The sequence below is a fragment of the Amblyomma maculatum genome, chromosome 6 (assembly GCF_055883805.1).
Source record: "Amblyomma maculatum isolate TAMU_Amacu chromosome 6, ASM5588380v1, whole genome shotgun sequence".
NCBI classification, from domain to species: domain Eukaryota; kingdom Metazoa; phylum Arthropoda; class Arachnida; order Ixodida; family Ixodidae; genus Amblyomma; species Amblyomma maculatum.
The window spans coordinates 25557596-25573555 of NC_139349.1; the positions used below are offsets into that span (position 1 = coordinate 25557596).

The 15960-nt window shown below is 49.2% G+C and overlaps 1 protein-coding gene across 1 annotated transcript in view; it reads right to left on the minus strand.

Annotated features, from left to right (window-relative positions):
• Positions 1-226: 226 nt before the first annotated feature.
• Positions 227-15960, minus strand: part of LOC146185289 (uncharacterized) — a 62245-nt gene continuing 46511 nt past the window's right edge. The window contains exons 3-4 of the mRNA XM_084607792.1: positions 5069-5131; positions 227-4276 (exon numbers count right to left, since the gene is read on the minus strand). Coding sequence (XP_084463918.1) covers positions 1722-4276; positions 5069-5131 — 2618 coding nt within the window. The 3' untranslated portion in view covers positions 227-1721. The remainder of the gene's footprint in view (positions 4277-5068; positions 5132-15960) is intronic.

Consider the following 15960-nt stretch of genomic DNA (forward strand, 5'->3'; position numbering starts at 1 on the left):
GCGATGAAAGTACTTTGCCTCCGCTGTTACTACTTGAAGTGACGTTAGCCGGCGTACTTTTCTGCTCAAATACTGAACACTGGCTTCTCCTTTACGTTTTGTCTAACCGGATCACGGAAGAGTAGCAGGTCGCCTTCAAGCGAATGTAGTGCATATATCTTATTGATAGGGAGAATACGGGCACTTAGGAAACTCGTGGTTGTTGCATAGTAAATATGACATATGATAACTTGTTAGTTGGTATGCAGCAGTGTTTTTGTGTTGAGTGAGCTCACTCGTGTTTTTTACCATTTTATTACAGCTTGCTTAATATTTCCTGCGTTGGCGAGCGGACGTGAAGCCATGAACAAATGTGAATGCCAGAAACTTGCTCAGTTGCTTCTTTTTTAAAACAGTTTTTCGGTGAACTCAGTGAAGCTGAGTCAAGATTTTGTCGAGCCTGTAGCAACTGCTCTTCGTTCTTGATGGAAAATTCCTTTAACTTGCCACACATTTGAGTCGTGCAGTTGTGATGTAAAAAGACACCACGCGGGCGTTCTTTCATCACGTGATAAATTGATTTATATTGTAAATTGGGCAGCTAGCGACATTTGACTGCATAAAACATCTCTTAAGGTTCTACGTGTATTACTTTTGTTACTCATACTTGGACAGTCGCCTGAAAGCATCAGCTGTGGAGCAATACGCAGTCCGCATAATATGACTCCCAGGTTTGGTGAAAGAATACGCCATTCTTTTATTTATACGGGAATGTGATTCATAAAACTGTCATCAGCAACCTTGCAGCTCTCTTTCGCATATCCTCTTTGCCTAAAGAAAAGCAAATATTTAACAGAAAAGCTACGTTGAGCTTCTGAATAATTTTTTGCGGAGTTTCTCTCTTTAGCGCCTCAGGCGAGGCTGATGTATAGTAATATTTATATTCCCTGCTTCAGGAATATTTCTACTGGCTGTCGTTCTTTATTGCGCCAAGCAGTTCGAGCTTTTTCTGCTATTTGTGTTCGCGTTCCACGTCCGTGGAGAGCGAGCGCCCAGTAAAGAACTGCGTTTTTGCGGCTGCTTGAGATTCATGGCAAGTTGCGCATTAGCTTAGAGAGATTTCGTAGCCGTGTATTGGAATGTGTTATGCTTTGTAGATGCGAGGACACACATTTGGTTCTTACGTAAGCGCAATGGGCTTGGCGTGTCTGGAAGCCTTTCGGAATCTCCGCAGCGCTGCACTGCTTTCTCGTTCATTGCACTCCCGTTGCAACACCATCGCAACGGCGCATCGCGTTTTCTTGTGACCAGCACATAGCGCCACAAATGTAGTACTTGTGTTTCTTGCGTGGAAAGCGAGAATTTCTATTGTTACCAACTGCGGCACATTGTTGACTGATTGGTATGATGTCTGTTCAATGCGCAGTCAGCCGATATGCACTGTGTCATTCCCTCTTGTTAGCAGTTGTGCTGAGTGGAATAGTGAAGGCAGTCCACCAAACGTGTGCAGATTCCTTGCGCATACCATTAGACACCGGGCAGTGCAAGCAGCCTGCTTTTTGAGTGAGCGTTGGCGTTCATAAGTCATCACAAGCACATGTCGATTCGCGACCGTTATCCGCACGGTCAGCAGTACACGTTTTGTCCGTCGGTTCATCCGCTCGTGCACGTCAGAGATCTACAGAGATTGTGGATATGGCACACAATTAACAATTAAGTGCGAGCCTAGTTCACCGCGGCCGTCAGCTCCTCATGTCGATCGTGGCCCTGATCACCAGCGAGCCGTCGCGCATGTAGTCCCCGAGTCTGTCGACTGCCATGAAGGCCGAGAATCCGCAGGCATGCTCGTTGCGCATTGTTTTTGGCCTGTGGAAGGCCTCAAGCGGACACCGCGCGTGCGTAGGATCCACCGTTTTGGACAAGTCAGCCCGCCCGCTCGCCGTGTCGACGATGGCTAGAGTGATGACGTGCGGGAAAGGCCATTTCAACACACCGTCGTGTCTTCCCTTCCATATCGTGAAGTAGATGCCTAGCACGCTCTGGTCGTCGTTGCTAGCCAGGCTTTGCAGCGGAGTCGTCACCCTGTTGAGTACGAGGCTAATCCTAAGTGCATATCCCTGGTTGCCCGTGTAGAAGATGGGGCTCTCGACCTTTGAGAAGCCGCCGTTCTTGAGCAGGTTCACCTTTGCCGGCGCGTCCTTTAGCTCCCAAAGGTACTCGGAGACAAGCGCGTTGTCGCGTACAGCCACGGAGGCGACGTGACTGGCGTACTCCTTGAGGAATACGCGGAAGCGCACGCGGATGGCGCCATCGCGGACGTAGCCGCCGTTCAAAAGTGCTGTGTGGCTTGCCATCCGACTCTCGCCGCAGCTCCATTCGGCTAGTTCTTGAGCGGGCTTTTGAAGCGCAATATCAGGACAGCCAGACGCTGCGAACGTCGTATGCACAATGTCCGCAGAGGTGTCATCCTTCTGGTCGGCGATGACCATTTCGTACTTGTGCGTGAAAGGCCACTCGAGGACGTCGTCGTAAGCACCACGTGTGAAGACTACATACAGGCCTACGTATCCCGGCGCCTTCTCTGGATACAAACGTAGCATTACCCGGTAACCTCCGTTGGTCAAGTAAAACTTATCGCTGTCTACGAACTGCGCGTTGCCAAGTTTCGCCTGGACCACCTTTTCCTTGATATCCGCGACCAGCCAGTCATACTCGGCGACAACGCTGTCGTCGCGGAACACAAGCCTAGCCATGTTGGGTGGCTCGATTTCCTCCATATAGACGACTACCTTAACCAGAAGGCTCCCGTAGCGGATGTACTTGCGATTATAGACTTCGTCGTAAGAAATAGCACTGGAGGATCCGCAGGCATCGTTGCGACCAAAGGGCCTCCAAAATGATCCGACGCATGCCTCATTCTTAATGTATGGGTTGTTTGGGTCTACGGCCACCACTACGTCATTGCCTCTCTTGCCATGCTGCTGATCAATGACGATGAGATCGAACCGCTTCACGAAGGGCCACTGCGCTAGGGAGTCATAGCCACCTTCCAGTAGCGTGAGGAAGACACCGATGCTGCCGTTGGTGTAGTTTTGAAACTTGAGCTGCATCTGCATAAGGTATCCTTGATGCCTTGTGTAGAAGCGCTCGCTAAGTAGGTTCGAAGGTCTGCCTGAAGTAGCCAAGGCGATTTTTCGTTCTACGTTGGGCACTTTCCAGACATACTCGGCTACCAGGTGGCGGTCTTTCACCGACACGGAAGCGAAGTTTGGCATCTGGTCGAGGATCGCCGTGAAGCGGAGAAGAATCTTGCCATCCTTCTTGAAGTTGCTTCTCTCCAAGGCGCTGAACGAGACAAGCTTCCGGAAGCCACACGGAGTGTTGGGCTGGTACTGCGGCTTGGTGAACGCGCTGAGCGGGCACACGCCAGATGTTGGGTCGATGACGCCTTTGCGGTCGGCAGTGAGGAAACCTGCCGATTGGTCCACTATGGACAGCTCAAAGCTGTACGAGAGTGGCCACTCCAGTGAGTCGTCGAATTCTCCGGGGATGACAACAGCGAACAGTCCCAGATGTTCATCTTCCGAGTGGAACGTCAGCTGAAGCACCATCAGGTAGCTCTCGCTGTTTATGTAAAATAGGTCGCTGGTCAGAGGCTGCAGCTCTCCCTTGCGGGCTTGTTTCAGCTTGGAGTCAACGTCGTCGACTGCCCACTGGAACTCAGAGACGAGCTGGTGCCCTCTCATGTAGGCCTTGGCTCTCTTGGGAATCGCGCCCTTGTCCTCAAGAAAAATGCTAAGTCTCACCAGGAGACTGTCGTCGGCTACATATCCAAGCAGCTTGCTGTGGGGCACCAAAAAAGACTTTCCACAGCCTTCGACGCCGTCGTTCCTGCGCTCGGTTGGTCGCTGAAACTGCTTTCTAAGTCTGCAGATGGCCGTCATGGGGTTCATAGAGACGTGGGCGTCCTGTCCCGAGCCAGACGGGTCGGCCACAGTAATGTTGAAGCGGTACTGAAAGGGCCATTCGAGTGCGTCGTCGTACCGGCCGCGCAGGATGGTGAACCAGACGCCCATGTAAGGGATACCGTTGGCTGGGTTGATGCGGCCGAAGGACAGGCCGAGACGCACCCTGTAGCCGGGCTTTCCCGTGTAGAAGTCCGGACCGGCGAGGTTGACGCCATGCATGGCGGACGAGCGCTGCAGTAGCGCGTACATGTCGTGCACACGCCACTCGTACTGGGACAGGTAGGTGCCATTGGTCGTCTCTTTCACCTGTGAGTACCGGTCAGGGTCCCCTGCGAAAAAAGAGTCGATTAAGCCAATGCCTTATGTAGAAATGAACTTTGCATAGGCTTGCGATAGACACTTCCAGCTCTGCAGCTGTGTCGCAGGGCAGCACCGACACATAGGTGAGTGCCTGACGTTCTGACAATCAAAGTGGAGGGGGCCAATCATGAAGCGCTCTCGATTGTTTGACGCCGTCGAACACTACCGAGTTCGAAAAGAGGCAGAAACGCTTTTTTTAGACTTCAAAATCAAGCGACCATTTCACTAGTGGGTGATTGTGAGGGTGTCTGCAGTCCTTTTTAGTTGGCCTAACGTAACAACGGAGAAATGAAATATTTATATATTTATTTGTAACATACCACAGGATCCGGGAAACACATTGGCAGGAGCAGGAGCAATAAACAGCATTTAATGGCAGGATTTAGTACTGCAGCTTTGTCCTTATCTTGCACCGTTATCTTCTGTTGTGGATCAATTTCCTAGACGCGGTGGAAAAGCGATATAGGCGGACGTCATGTCAATTATTAAGTGTGAATGTCTTACCACGAAATGCTAAATGTGATCGTAGCAAATCTTTGCTATCCTAATTAATTTACTGAGGTATACATTTCGTAGAATAGTTGCGAGCGTGCTCACAAACGTGTCAATTTTCGGCAATGTTGGCAATTATTTAGAGCTATGAAACATTACCGTCATGGAGACAGTGTAGCTGCACTTCATTTGTTGGGCACACACATTCAACAAAAATTGTTGTTAGATTTAATGTTAAGACTCCGTAAAACGTGTCTTTGACCTCTCACCTGCAGTGGAAGTGGCGCAGAAGAGAACGCACAGACAAAGAGCCGGGAGCCATGATAACGGACCTGCGGAAAAGGCAGTGGCGAAATTGAGGCGTCAGGAATGCCTATTATGAGTGCGAGTCTTAGGCACACTACAAAAGATTCTAGGGGGCACTTTCGGTCACTAAAGTGCGATGAGGCGAAAGCATCTGTTTCGCGGTGGTCTGGAGCCTTCCACTACGGCACCTCTTTCTCTCTTTTGTTGCGAAAGCAACATTGCGCCAGGTTTCGCCTCGTCGCGTAGTCGGTGGCCGGTGGGCACGAATGGCCTTGAACAGCCGTTGCCTAGCAACCGTTTTAGCCGAACTCCGCCAGATGGCGCCGCAGCCGCTCGCTCCCGGATGTTTTGCCTTTTTTTTTTTGTTGTTGCGAAAGCAACACTCCGACAGCTAAAGCGAGATCACGGGTGGCCGCAGCTACACCGTGCAAGTGAAGAGGCGTAGCTACGGTCTCCTCATAAACAAAACATTGTCTTCACCGGAAATCAAACCTCCATACCTCGGATCCTCGGATCCCCAGCCGAGCGGTTTAACCAACTAAACCACGCCTGGGACTGTGAATAGCGCATCTTAATTCTCGTCTAGCGTGAGGATGATAGTAGTGATGATGATAGGCTATTCAAAGGTGTATTTCGGGCGAGCGTGTACTCAGCAAGAGCGCTCACTCGGGCCTCTCCTTTCATGTGAGAGAGGGACATTAGAATCAGCCTGCCATGACATTTGAATTCACGTTACCCATATGCCACGAGCAGGAGCAGCCAATTCGGGTCGCTCCTTCCTTTCATATGGGAGGGCGATATCAGAACCATCCTGCCAGAATCGTTTCCATTATCGTTACCCCTATGACACGTAGGCACGTCAGTATGGCTTGGCTGAAGCGTGACTTTATATGTGGGCTGGTAGATTACGCTCTCGCGTCATACCCTTAAAGGGTATGACGACAGTGAAAAATAGAGCTTGCTCCATTAAGTCCGGAGCTCGCTCCAGCGTACGCAGTGCACTTCTTGGCAAGTTTAACGCCGCTGGTGTCTCGCTAGTTTTGGCCAAAGCATAATAAACTTGAGTAAGACATTTCCAGAAATCGCGTCATTTGGAGCGTCTTTGGAGGCCATGCAACCCTTTAATGGCACTTTTCGGCATTTGAGTGGTTTATTGATTTGTTCATTTTAGCTAAGGAAACGAGGTAGAAGCTGGATATACTCAACCTCGCTCTACGTCAGCGCCACATCACAGCTCAAATTCAATTTCATCGTGCACAATTTTTATTTTTTTGAAGCGAGAGCTTCTATTACTCCCCTACGTGGCCTCTTCGCTGTGTGCGCGTGTTTGTCTTTAAACCGAGGAGAAACCACGTGGAAGCTATGACGCCACTCAGCTATCGAAACTGAGGTAACCGCGCGCTTAACTCTGCCTAGTCACGTGACGACCATGACGTGAGTCAACCACAGCTACGCTGAAGCCGTGGCGCTCGCTCTGTCTTGATAGCCTCCGCTGCCTCTTAGCTGGTGCCAACGGATCGCAACAGCTCTTCTCGCCCTGGCTGCCGCTGAGTCTCAAGTGATTCCGGCTGACGGTTAGGGGAATGAATGGGGGTTTAAGCCAAAGCCTCCTTACCCGTCATTATTGACGGGTGCGAATAAAAGTAATTTCTCTCTCCCTCTCTCTCGACAATTTAACGGCAGAAGTCATCATGGGATATCCAAGCGTCGGCAATTTAACGGTAGCAGTCGTCATGGGTTATCCAAACGAGACGCCTCGTGAACTGCATGTGTCTGAGAGGTTGCGATGACGGCAGGCCGAATCCGATCATCCAGTGGACGTAGCTCGCCGAGAGGCGGCAGCAACAACCAAGTCCAGCTTAAGTCCAGCGGGGTTATTGCCTATTTTGGTGTTTATGCTCCGATGGACGCCCCGTACAGTAGCCTTCTTTTCTTTGCAATCCCTGCATCAATTCACACTACATCCACAAAGCGGAGTGCGCAATAAAGCCTGCGTCGTTTCTCGTTGACGCCTTATAGGCTACTCATTCTCTTGGCCGCCGTTCTGTGATCACGTACTGCCCCCATTCGTCTGTAGCGTACGCAGCCGTGGCAGGCCGGTGCCTCGGCGCACCGTTGCCAGTTGCCACACAGGGCCAATCGAGGAGACGCAGCCAAAGGGGAACGAGAGATCGCTCTCGTGCATTATCGGGCCTTCCTCGAGTCGTTAAGGAGCCACCACTCTCGCGGCTCCTTAGCAAACGCGGTCATCCGTCACTGTCTCCGCCGTGTCAAGGGGGTTACGGCCGTCGATCGGCCGCACCATCAGCAGCCGTGCGTCAGGCGCGATCGCCCGCAGCGCATTTGAGGCTGCGGTGTGTATCGGGAAAGCGGTCGACGATGCGCTCGGCTCTTGAAGGCTTCCGTTGGCTATCTGTCGCTTCTCACAGCTCTATCGAGTGTCATATCAGGTATTATAGAGTGCACACTCAGAAGCCATTGTAGGTAAAGCGGGCTAGCATCTAAAGTGGTTTATTTTTTAGTTTTTTGTTGTTGTTTGCATATTCCTTCATACGTTTACACACTCCAGGCGGGCAGATCGTACGTATATGATCATTCAAGATGTCTCGCATATCTGCAGCGGTGCATGAAAGTGCTTTTTTCAGAGAGTGCTTAGACTAAACGACATCTGTACTAATACGTCTGAATTCCGTAATCACAGAGCAGGTATCGAGAAAACATCGAATGCAGCTTGACAAAGACCTGTGATGTCCCGCGTCCATTTGCATTACATGCAGTCTCGGTCATAATAACTCCAGGGCACATCTAGGTGACAAAAAATAAAACTTTGTCTTGCGTTACCTCGCCTATATTACATTGCACATTCGACGTGCTCTGGTGCCCTGGCGTATGGACCCAAGTATCCATCATATTTTCTATACAGAGCACGAGAGAAACTTCCAGAAGCGTGCTGCGTAGTATTTTGGCCGTATGATACATATTTCTTGACAGTCACTACAAAATGAAAGGCAAAACATTGGAAGACTGATAACCAAGGTAGGTAGCAACTTAAATATGGCTCTACATGATGACCAGCACGCGCTCCCGACATTCTAGAGCACAACCATGTCTAGCTTGGCACTCCCTGACAGTGCCGTTCGAGCGACCACTGGGACCTCGATCGACGTGACGCGAATGTCGCCCATTGCTGAGAGCACGTCACGTTCTTGAACCTTCGTGCCAAGATCGGTGACAAGTTCACACCGTGTACGCTATGCAGCTTATACAGAAGCCCGAGAAGAATTTATCTGTTACGTCACGCACTGAAAATCTTGCTCTCTTGCATTCTTCACTAAGAACATTCGCAGGCCTCGATTTCGGGAAGTGTCTCTTGTTTTCTCTTGTGTCCTTTTGCAACGTATACTGCTCTTGCATCGTCGTCTCCTTTTTTTTTTCTTTCAACGCTGGCCTGCGTCGGAAGCCAAGGCTTGGTGAACGTCGTTTTTGCCGAGCCACTTGCGCGAGCTCGCGCAGTAATTCCCCGCATTTGCATACAGACGCCGGCTCCAGACGCATTCCGCAGGGAACGCCGTTAGACGGCGCGGTTTCGCGTCCACCCCACGCAGCAGTAATGAATACCGGCTCTCGACAGCCCGGATGATTCATGACGATCATTCTAGCACTTCACGTAGTTTCCTTTCTTTTATTTGCGCCGTTCTGTGCTGTCCTGCATGCAGCGAAGTGGGGCGAGGAAAGAAGCTCCCGAGCTCGTTACGGCGATGAATACGAGCGACTGCTAGCGCTTCTGCCGACGGTTGCGCGAACTCGTGGACGGGTCCCGACTTCTGAACGATGTTGAAGAAAACGTTCTTTGGAAAGAAAGGTGGCCCCAGAGAAAATTTCGCAACCCTTTGTGTGCACACCGCGGGGAGTCCGCTCCTCCCAAGCTTTTATGCTTGCGCGTTTTATTGTTGCCGTAAGCTTTAAATGCGTTCGCGATAACGTTTACCCTTCTTTATTTCCACAAGGCAATTTTCACAAGTGTTTAAATGCGTCGGGCGTCACTGAGGGCGACGAAGTAATACTTCGAATTAAGGATATGTGCCTTCGCAGTGCAGTGAGTGTAAGCGGCGCTCAGGGACCAGTGTATACTGGAAGGCTGGATTTAAAATGACGGGGAAAAGTTTCAAGTAAAGAATTGTCGAAGCCTTCCATTCGAAACCAGCAGGTTCGAGAAAAAAAAGATACGACCCACTTATACTATGTGCTGTAAGCCGCACACGAACTATGAGCGGTTACTGCTGCGTCGAATGCTTACGTGTAGGCATATCATTGAGATTGAAGTTAAATATACGTGTAGGTATATCATTGAGATTGAAGTTAAATATTACGAGATCATCAGCTTTATATCTTCGCGCGTATAATGTGCAGCCTAGAGCAAAATTGTCTCCCTCTCCTCCTGCATTGCGTCTGTGGCGTCATTCTGATGGATCAGGTATGAACGAAGCAGGAGATGCCACCGGTCCTTCCACCGCGTGAACTTCCTTTGTAAGTGAACATGATTTGTTCGAAGTGATGGTAGAGCCGAAGTTCTACCTAAGTGTTTGAAGAACACCGCACATTCTACAGCTACATTACCCATGGGGAAAGTTGGCCTCGTTCAAGGGCTGATTATACGGTCTCCTAGATATAGGGGCTTCATGAACGAGCGAAGCTATGCCAGTAAACCCAGAGTTGTTCCCGCTTTCTGGGGGAAAAAAATAGAGAAGAAAACGTCGCGACTCATTTAGGTATATGGTTGTTACTTGCTGCAGTCGAGGGTCTGGCCTTGTGGGAAAATAGGAAGCTTCAAGTTCTAGAGGAGCAAAGAAGCAGGTTTCGATAGTGAAAACATGCAGCCTGCGGAAGTTCTCTACCCTTCGAACTTCAGGGCGCAAATCAATCACCCAATCACCCGACTCATGAGGCTCAAGCACCGAAGTATACACTATACCGCACTTTTACTTGCTTGCTCACCGGCTTCATTAATTGATAAAGTAGAAGCAGTAGCCATTTCCCGATCCAAGTACTAGATTTAGATCAGCGCTAAATTTTCTCTTTTTTTTTTTAGAATTAGGGGTTAGCGGGGAAGGTTGGAGGGAATCAGAAAACCAAAAGCGAGCGTACGTCTCCCCCTCCCTCCTCCTTTATAGGGAGTGTGCGATCACTGCATACGGTGCCTCACTCGTATGCTCCTTCATTACGCTCAACTTCGTTAGCTCAGTTCGATTTCCTTGCTTGCTGATCGGAACATTCATACGCGCTATAACACACTCGCTCACATCGCTTATTCACCTCTTCATCAAGTCACGTTTTACAAAACACCTCTCGCAAACCCCTTGCTTTCTCAAGAAAAAAGAAATTGCGGCGGTTCGCTGTGGTTGTGGTGTAATGCTAGCGAGTGAGGACATGATATCGAACCAGACCGCATTTTGACGAAGGCGAAATGCTAAAACCTAAACTGCCTTGATCCAGCGGATTTCGTTGGCCAAACTAATCCCGAGGCCCCATAACGCCGCGCGTTGCAGACGCTCTACCGGTTTGAACACATAAGACAACCGCTATAGGTAATCAGAACGTCGGCTGTGCTTTTTTTACGTCATCGAACGACAAAGCGACGCGCACGTGCCAACCCTACGCGGCACGTGGCCTGTGGTGCGAAAGCGGTTCCGCCCCTTCCTTCTCGCCTCCATGTCGCTGCCGAGAGCTGACGGGAATGGGGCCAGCCAGCACGAATGGGCCGCACGATAGAAACCTCCAGCGGCCAGGGTCGGGAGTCAGGGGTTAATCCCCCTCCCCAATTTTTCTTCTTTCCTGGCCTCCTCCTTTTCTCTTCACATAAGTAGACACGCGCCGTGCTGGAGTAAGGAGGCGGGTGGCAGGAAAAGCTGCTGCGGTACTCTCCCAACGTACTTCCGGCTGCCCACTTGCGGCCACAGCGCGTGCGCCTCCGAATCGCCGCCGATGAGCATCGCGCACACAAAGTGGGGGATCGACGTGTCTTCCTCGCTGGAGGCTGCGCGTGATCGTCGGTCGCTGATTGTGGAAGGGATCGAACGGTCGACAAGGTGCTGCGCCGAAGCGTGTTTCGACTTCGGCGCGGAGTTGCTGCTGCGGTCCGGAAGGGGAGCACGAATACCGTGCTTCGTACGAGTGTACACAGTGTGCGCGTGCATGCCTTCGCCGGAGAAAGGTATTCGTGCCGGAAGGATCGCCAACTGGACGCTTCGCGTGCCTCGCGGCGTTGAACCTTCTTTAAGCCAAACAACGGACCTTTTTTTAAAAGTCAATCATAAGTTTGCTTCCACTTGTTATACGTTTATCGACGAACGGGGTCGACCACGTTCGATAGCGAGGTGAAGACGTCTTGCTGAAAATGCTTGCCAGTGCTCGGTGGCAATATGTCGTCTTGCCGACGGGAATGACGTCATCAGCTTCCACGTTTTAAAGCGCATGGACTGAACCTTTATTTATAGATATAAATATTGTCGTTTGAATATGTTTTTAATTCATCAAGCAGCAGCAACAAGAAGCTCGCTTAACTTTTTTTTTTTAAAGCGTGTCACAGTCGTGCCTCCTCATTATGCACACTTCGGTTATGTACCAAAATTGTCAGTAAAGCGTATTGAGGGGCCTGTAACAGCGAATCGCAAAAAAAGCAAACATCTCTGGAATAGGAAATCTGATGATTATGATCAGCTTTTGCGCATATGTAGTGATAAGCAGTGCAGCTGGAATCAAACAATTTTGGCAGCAACAAACATCATCTCGGTCGCCAATGCGTTCGTAGTAGTGTGGTTAAACTGACGCCTCTGCGGTACTCTTAATACTGCTTCTTGGATAAATGAAATAATTTCAACTATAACCATTCACTTATGACAGAATGCTACTACCTGTCGGTATTGAGTCGGCCGAAAGTTGCTGAATGCGTTTTCTACGCGATAGATCAGTTGTAGAGCAAGAAACCACGACATAAAAAAGGATAATTACTCAGTCACTAGCGCATTTTAATAGCGTTCCTTTAGCGTGCTGCGCACAATATGTTGAAAATGAAACGTCAGTTGTCGTCAGTAATTATTTTGTTCCCGCAACCCACTGTCCACAGTAATGCGACAAATACTGCGTGGTGATGCCGCGGTTAGGCGCGCTCAACTGCTGTGGCCAAGGATGCGGGATCGAATTGCGGGAGGAGAAAAGCAAGGCACCAGTGCTCTGTGCGATTTCAGCGCAGGGGAAAGAACCTCAGCTGGTCGAAATTTCCGGAGCCTTCACTCACACTACGGCGTCTGTGATAGCCTGAGTCGCTTTGGAAGGTTAAATGCCGTAAACCAAACCAAACTATTAACGCAACAAATATACATGCGCTTCAATGAGCCCTTTCCGGACAATAGACAGGAGAGAAATACACATGTGGATTTTTCTTTTGTCCATTGTCCTGACAGCGAGTTTCCGTATAAACGAGGCGTAAATACACCAAAAATTTTGGTCCCCTCAAAACACTCCATAATTCGAGTCGTCCATGATAACGGGTGTCGTATGAACGAGCCACGACTGTAGCACATATTTATCCCCAAATGGCAGCTATGTCAACGATTCTTGCAGGGCGCGTCCAAAGGCTGAGGTGAGAGTTTTACTAAGCCTCAAGGCAATTTAGAGCGCTGCCGGCGAAAACCCATCGCAAGACCCAGCAGCAAACGCTGGGGGCTGTGGCTGTGCACCCCTGCTTCGGCCACGTAGTAGCAAGCAGGCATCATGCCTGCAAGCATAAGCTTCCTAGTTGACCAGTGAGGACGTTTACTTCGCTCGTCACCGTTCTGCATGATTAATTGTGTGGACTGATTTGGAAATTAAACGCACTAATTTTGGAACGCGATCAAGCTTCGAGAGTTCTGCCAAATGAAATAAGTATGGGAATACGAGCGTCTCTGATCTTGTAAAAAAAAAAAAAAAGGAAAACGCACGTGCACTACTTACAGGACTAAAAACAATAGTCCTTTGATTGAATTTAGTTACAGCCAGAGGGCGGTAATTATTCTATCATTTTTCGCCTGGTTGGTCGCATAGGTTATGCAAAAAAAAAAAAAAAAAGTAATGCACTATACTTACTGTTTCCGCGACAGCTGATTTTTAAACTCCTCGTATATTGCGGACAAGATAATCGCTGAAAAGTGCATGGACCCGGTTGAAAGAGAAAAATAATCTTAAATATTTTACTCCTGGAAGAAACTTCCACTTAACGTTGCGCAAATTCGTTTGCGACAGTAAGTTACGCCATAAAAATTAACGTATGCTGCATTAAGTATTCTGAGCTTCATTGGACACTGAACACGAATTTTCTCATAATGGGAAGTATTAAAATATATTTCTTCTTCAGCAGAGCTTGTTTACCCAAAACCTTCACGTTTTGCGCATTCAAGGCTTAAGAAAGGGTCGCCCCTATCGTTAAACGTAGGTTCCTTTGGTGGCATAACCTCAATCATTCACCCCGAAGCGATGAAAACAGCGAAAATAAGGCTCGATGTTGACTTACATGGTCAACAATAAGCTATTTACGTCGGCCAGCACTACCATCGCACGGAATCCCATTGCTTGACAGAAAGCGCTGCAATCTTTTCCTCGGTGCGTGCCATTATCTGTGTCAGACTATTCATTGTGCTGGAAATAATTCGATGAATGCTGGGTTTATTCTACAAATGTGGGCATAACTATTGCAATTCATAACAGGTAGGCTGAGTGAAATCGATTATGCGCAAGTGACGTGAAGCTTGTCAGCAGTCACATTATTTTATGTCAGTTACTTGAATCTGATAGACTTCCGCCTGACCGTCCTGTAGACACTTCGTAAACTGAAACTATGCGGTGCTGTTTAATCAGTAGTGCCATTTTTGAATAACATTGCTTTTTTTCTTTCAAGGTTTATTTGACACCTCGCCCTCTCTCCTTGCCCGCGCCTGCGTGCTTCCGGACTCAGCCGGCTAGCAGCCGCCGGTAGGCATTTCCGTTCTCCCGCGGCGCATACCTACTTCTTTTGCCGGATCAAGACTGGTTCTTCCCTGTTTGCCCAGTACCGCGCCTAACAGCGGTCTCGTTTTCCTTCCTTTGCTTTTGTCGCTCTCTTTCTCTCTACCTGCAGCTGTATCTCTCGCTCTTGATCTCCCGCCGGTGCCTAGATATTCCCCCTTCCACTTTCCAGTCGTCGCCATTCTGTAAGCGTTGCCCGCTTTTATGTCTTTTCACTGGGCTCCGCGCGAAGCCCCTTGTTTCGCGTCTCTCGCTTAAGTATTCCAAAGCACGACTGTGCGGAGACGCGGACGAACATGCGAGGGAGAAAGAGGGAGTTCCTGCATTCACGTAGCGACGGGAAGGAGGCGGGAACTCTTTTTGATTCACGTAAGAACAGTGCGTGCCGGTGCGTGCTTTAGCGTGTGTACATAATACGACCGTTGGTGGACATCTCACTCTCTCCTCACCCCACCGTCTCTGCCAAGTGCGTGCTTGGCGTACGTACATCTGCGACTGTGGCCACAACCGATACGCTAGCATTGTCTAGTTCCGTGCCACGCATCCGGAAGCTTGTACGACGAGAAAACTGCACGCGGTATTTAGCTGCATTACGGGTATGCCTGTGCATGATGAAGACTGTTGCTCTCGGAAGACAAGAACGACACGAACGAGTCAATCACGCCTGCAAGCATAAATTTCCTAGTTGACCAGTGAGGACTTTTACGTCGCTCGTCACCATTCTCATATGATTGTGCCTAGAAAGGAAGATGCTCGAATGCTAGCGGGGGCCGCGTGGACTTAAGCAGTGCGGGGATGATGGCGCGACAGCAAGTTGCTATGGGGTCATCGCGCGAGTGCAGGGTATCGAAGAGTATAGCTAGTGGTCACCCAGGGGCCAAGATAGAGAGTCGGTGAAATACGATACCGCGCACAGAGACCAACTGATGTTGCCCCGGAAAAACAGCTTTCTTTCAGACTGAGAACTGTCTTTTATTGCATGCGGGCCTTTCGAATAACACCAGCCATCGCATGTGGTCACACTGCTTAATCAATAGTAATGGAGATACTTCGTCGCCACACAGAACACTACCAAATTGGAAAACACTTGCCTTAGAAACGTTTCAATGAATTCAGTCAAAACTTGGTTGAGTTGCGTATTTCCGCATTTCCTCGTCGACCGTTTGTCGAGCTGCTGAAATAGCTGTCGAACGGTCCCCACAAAGCGTGAAAATACGGAGTTTCGGGCCAACCCAAGCCCGTGCACGGCGCTATTAATCTTGAGCGCTAAATTTGATAAATTGAATGGCGAATGTAATTCTGAACCACGTGCTCAGTGACTGATGCACAGCTTATAACATCAGAATAAACACGAAGTAACTCAAATCAAGTACTCAACCCGTGTTATGCGTCGCTGATTCTCGTTACGCCGGTTTTTTCAGAACACGTTGCTTATCCCGTGCCTTTATTTTGCTTGCTTTACTCTTATGCTGAATGCTAAGCGTAGTAACTGACAGTTTTGTGATGCAGGCAGGGCACGTGACGTAGATATTAGAAGACGCACGCACGGACAAAGTTCAGTCGAGTTTTATTCTTAGTATGTATACACACTTGATGTCAGGGTGAAGAATATGAAGGAAGCGAGTACAGGCCAGTGTGACATGGAATGCATGACAAAATATTGAACTTCTTGAATGCTGACGCGAAAGGAAACAGGTTGCGCATGGTTACCGGCACGATAGGTTTTAACTTGCTTTCTTCAAAAAATTGAACCTAACAATAACGTCATGAGTGTAAATTTCGAATAAAGTTAGCGCTTGTTTTCGTCTTACTGAGT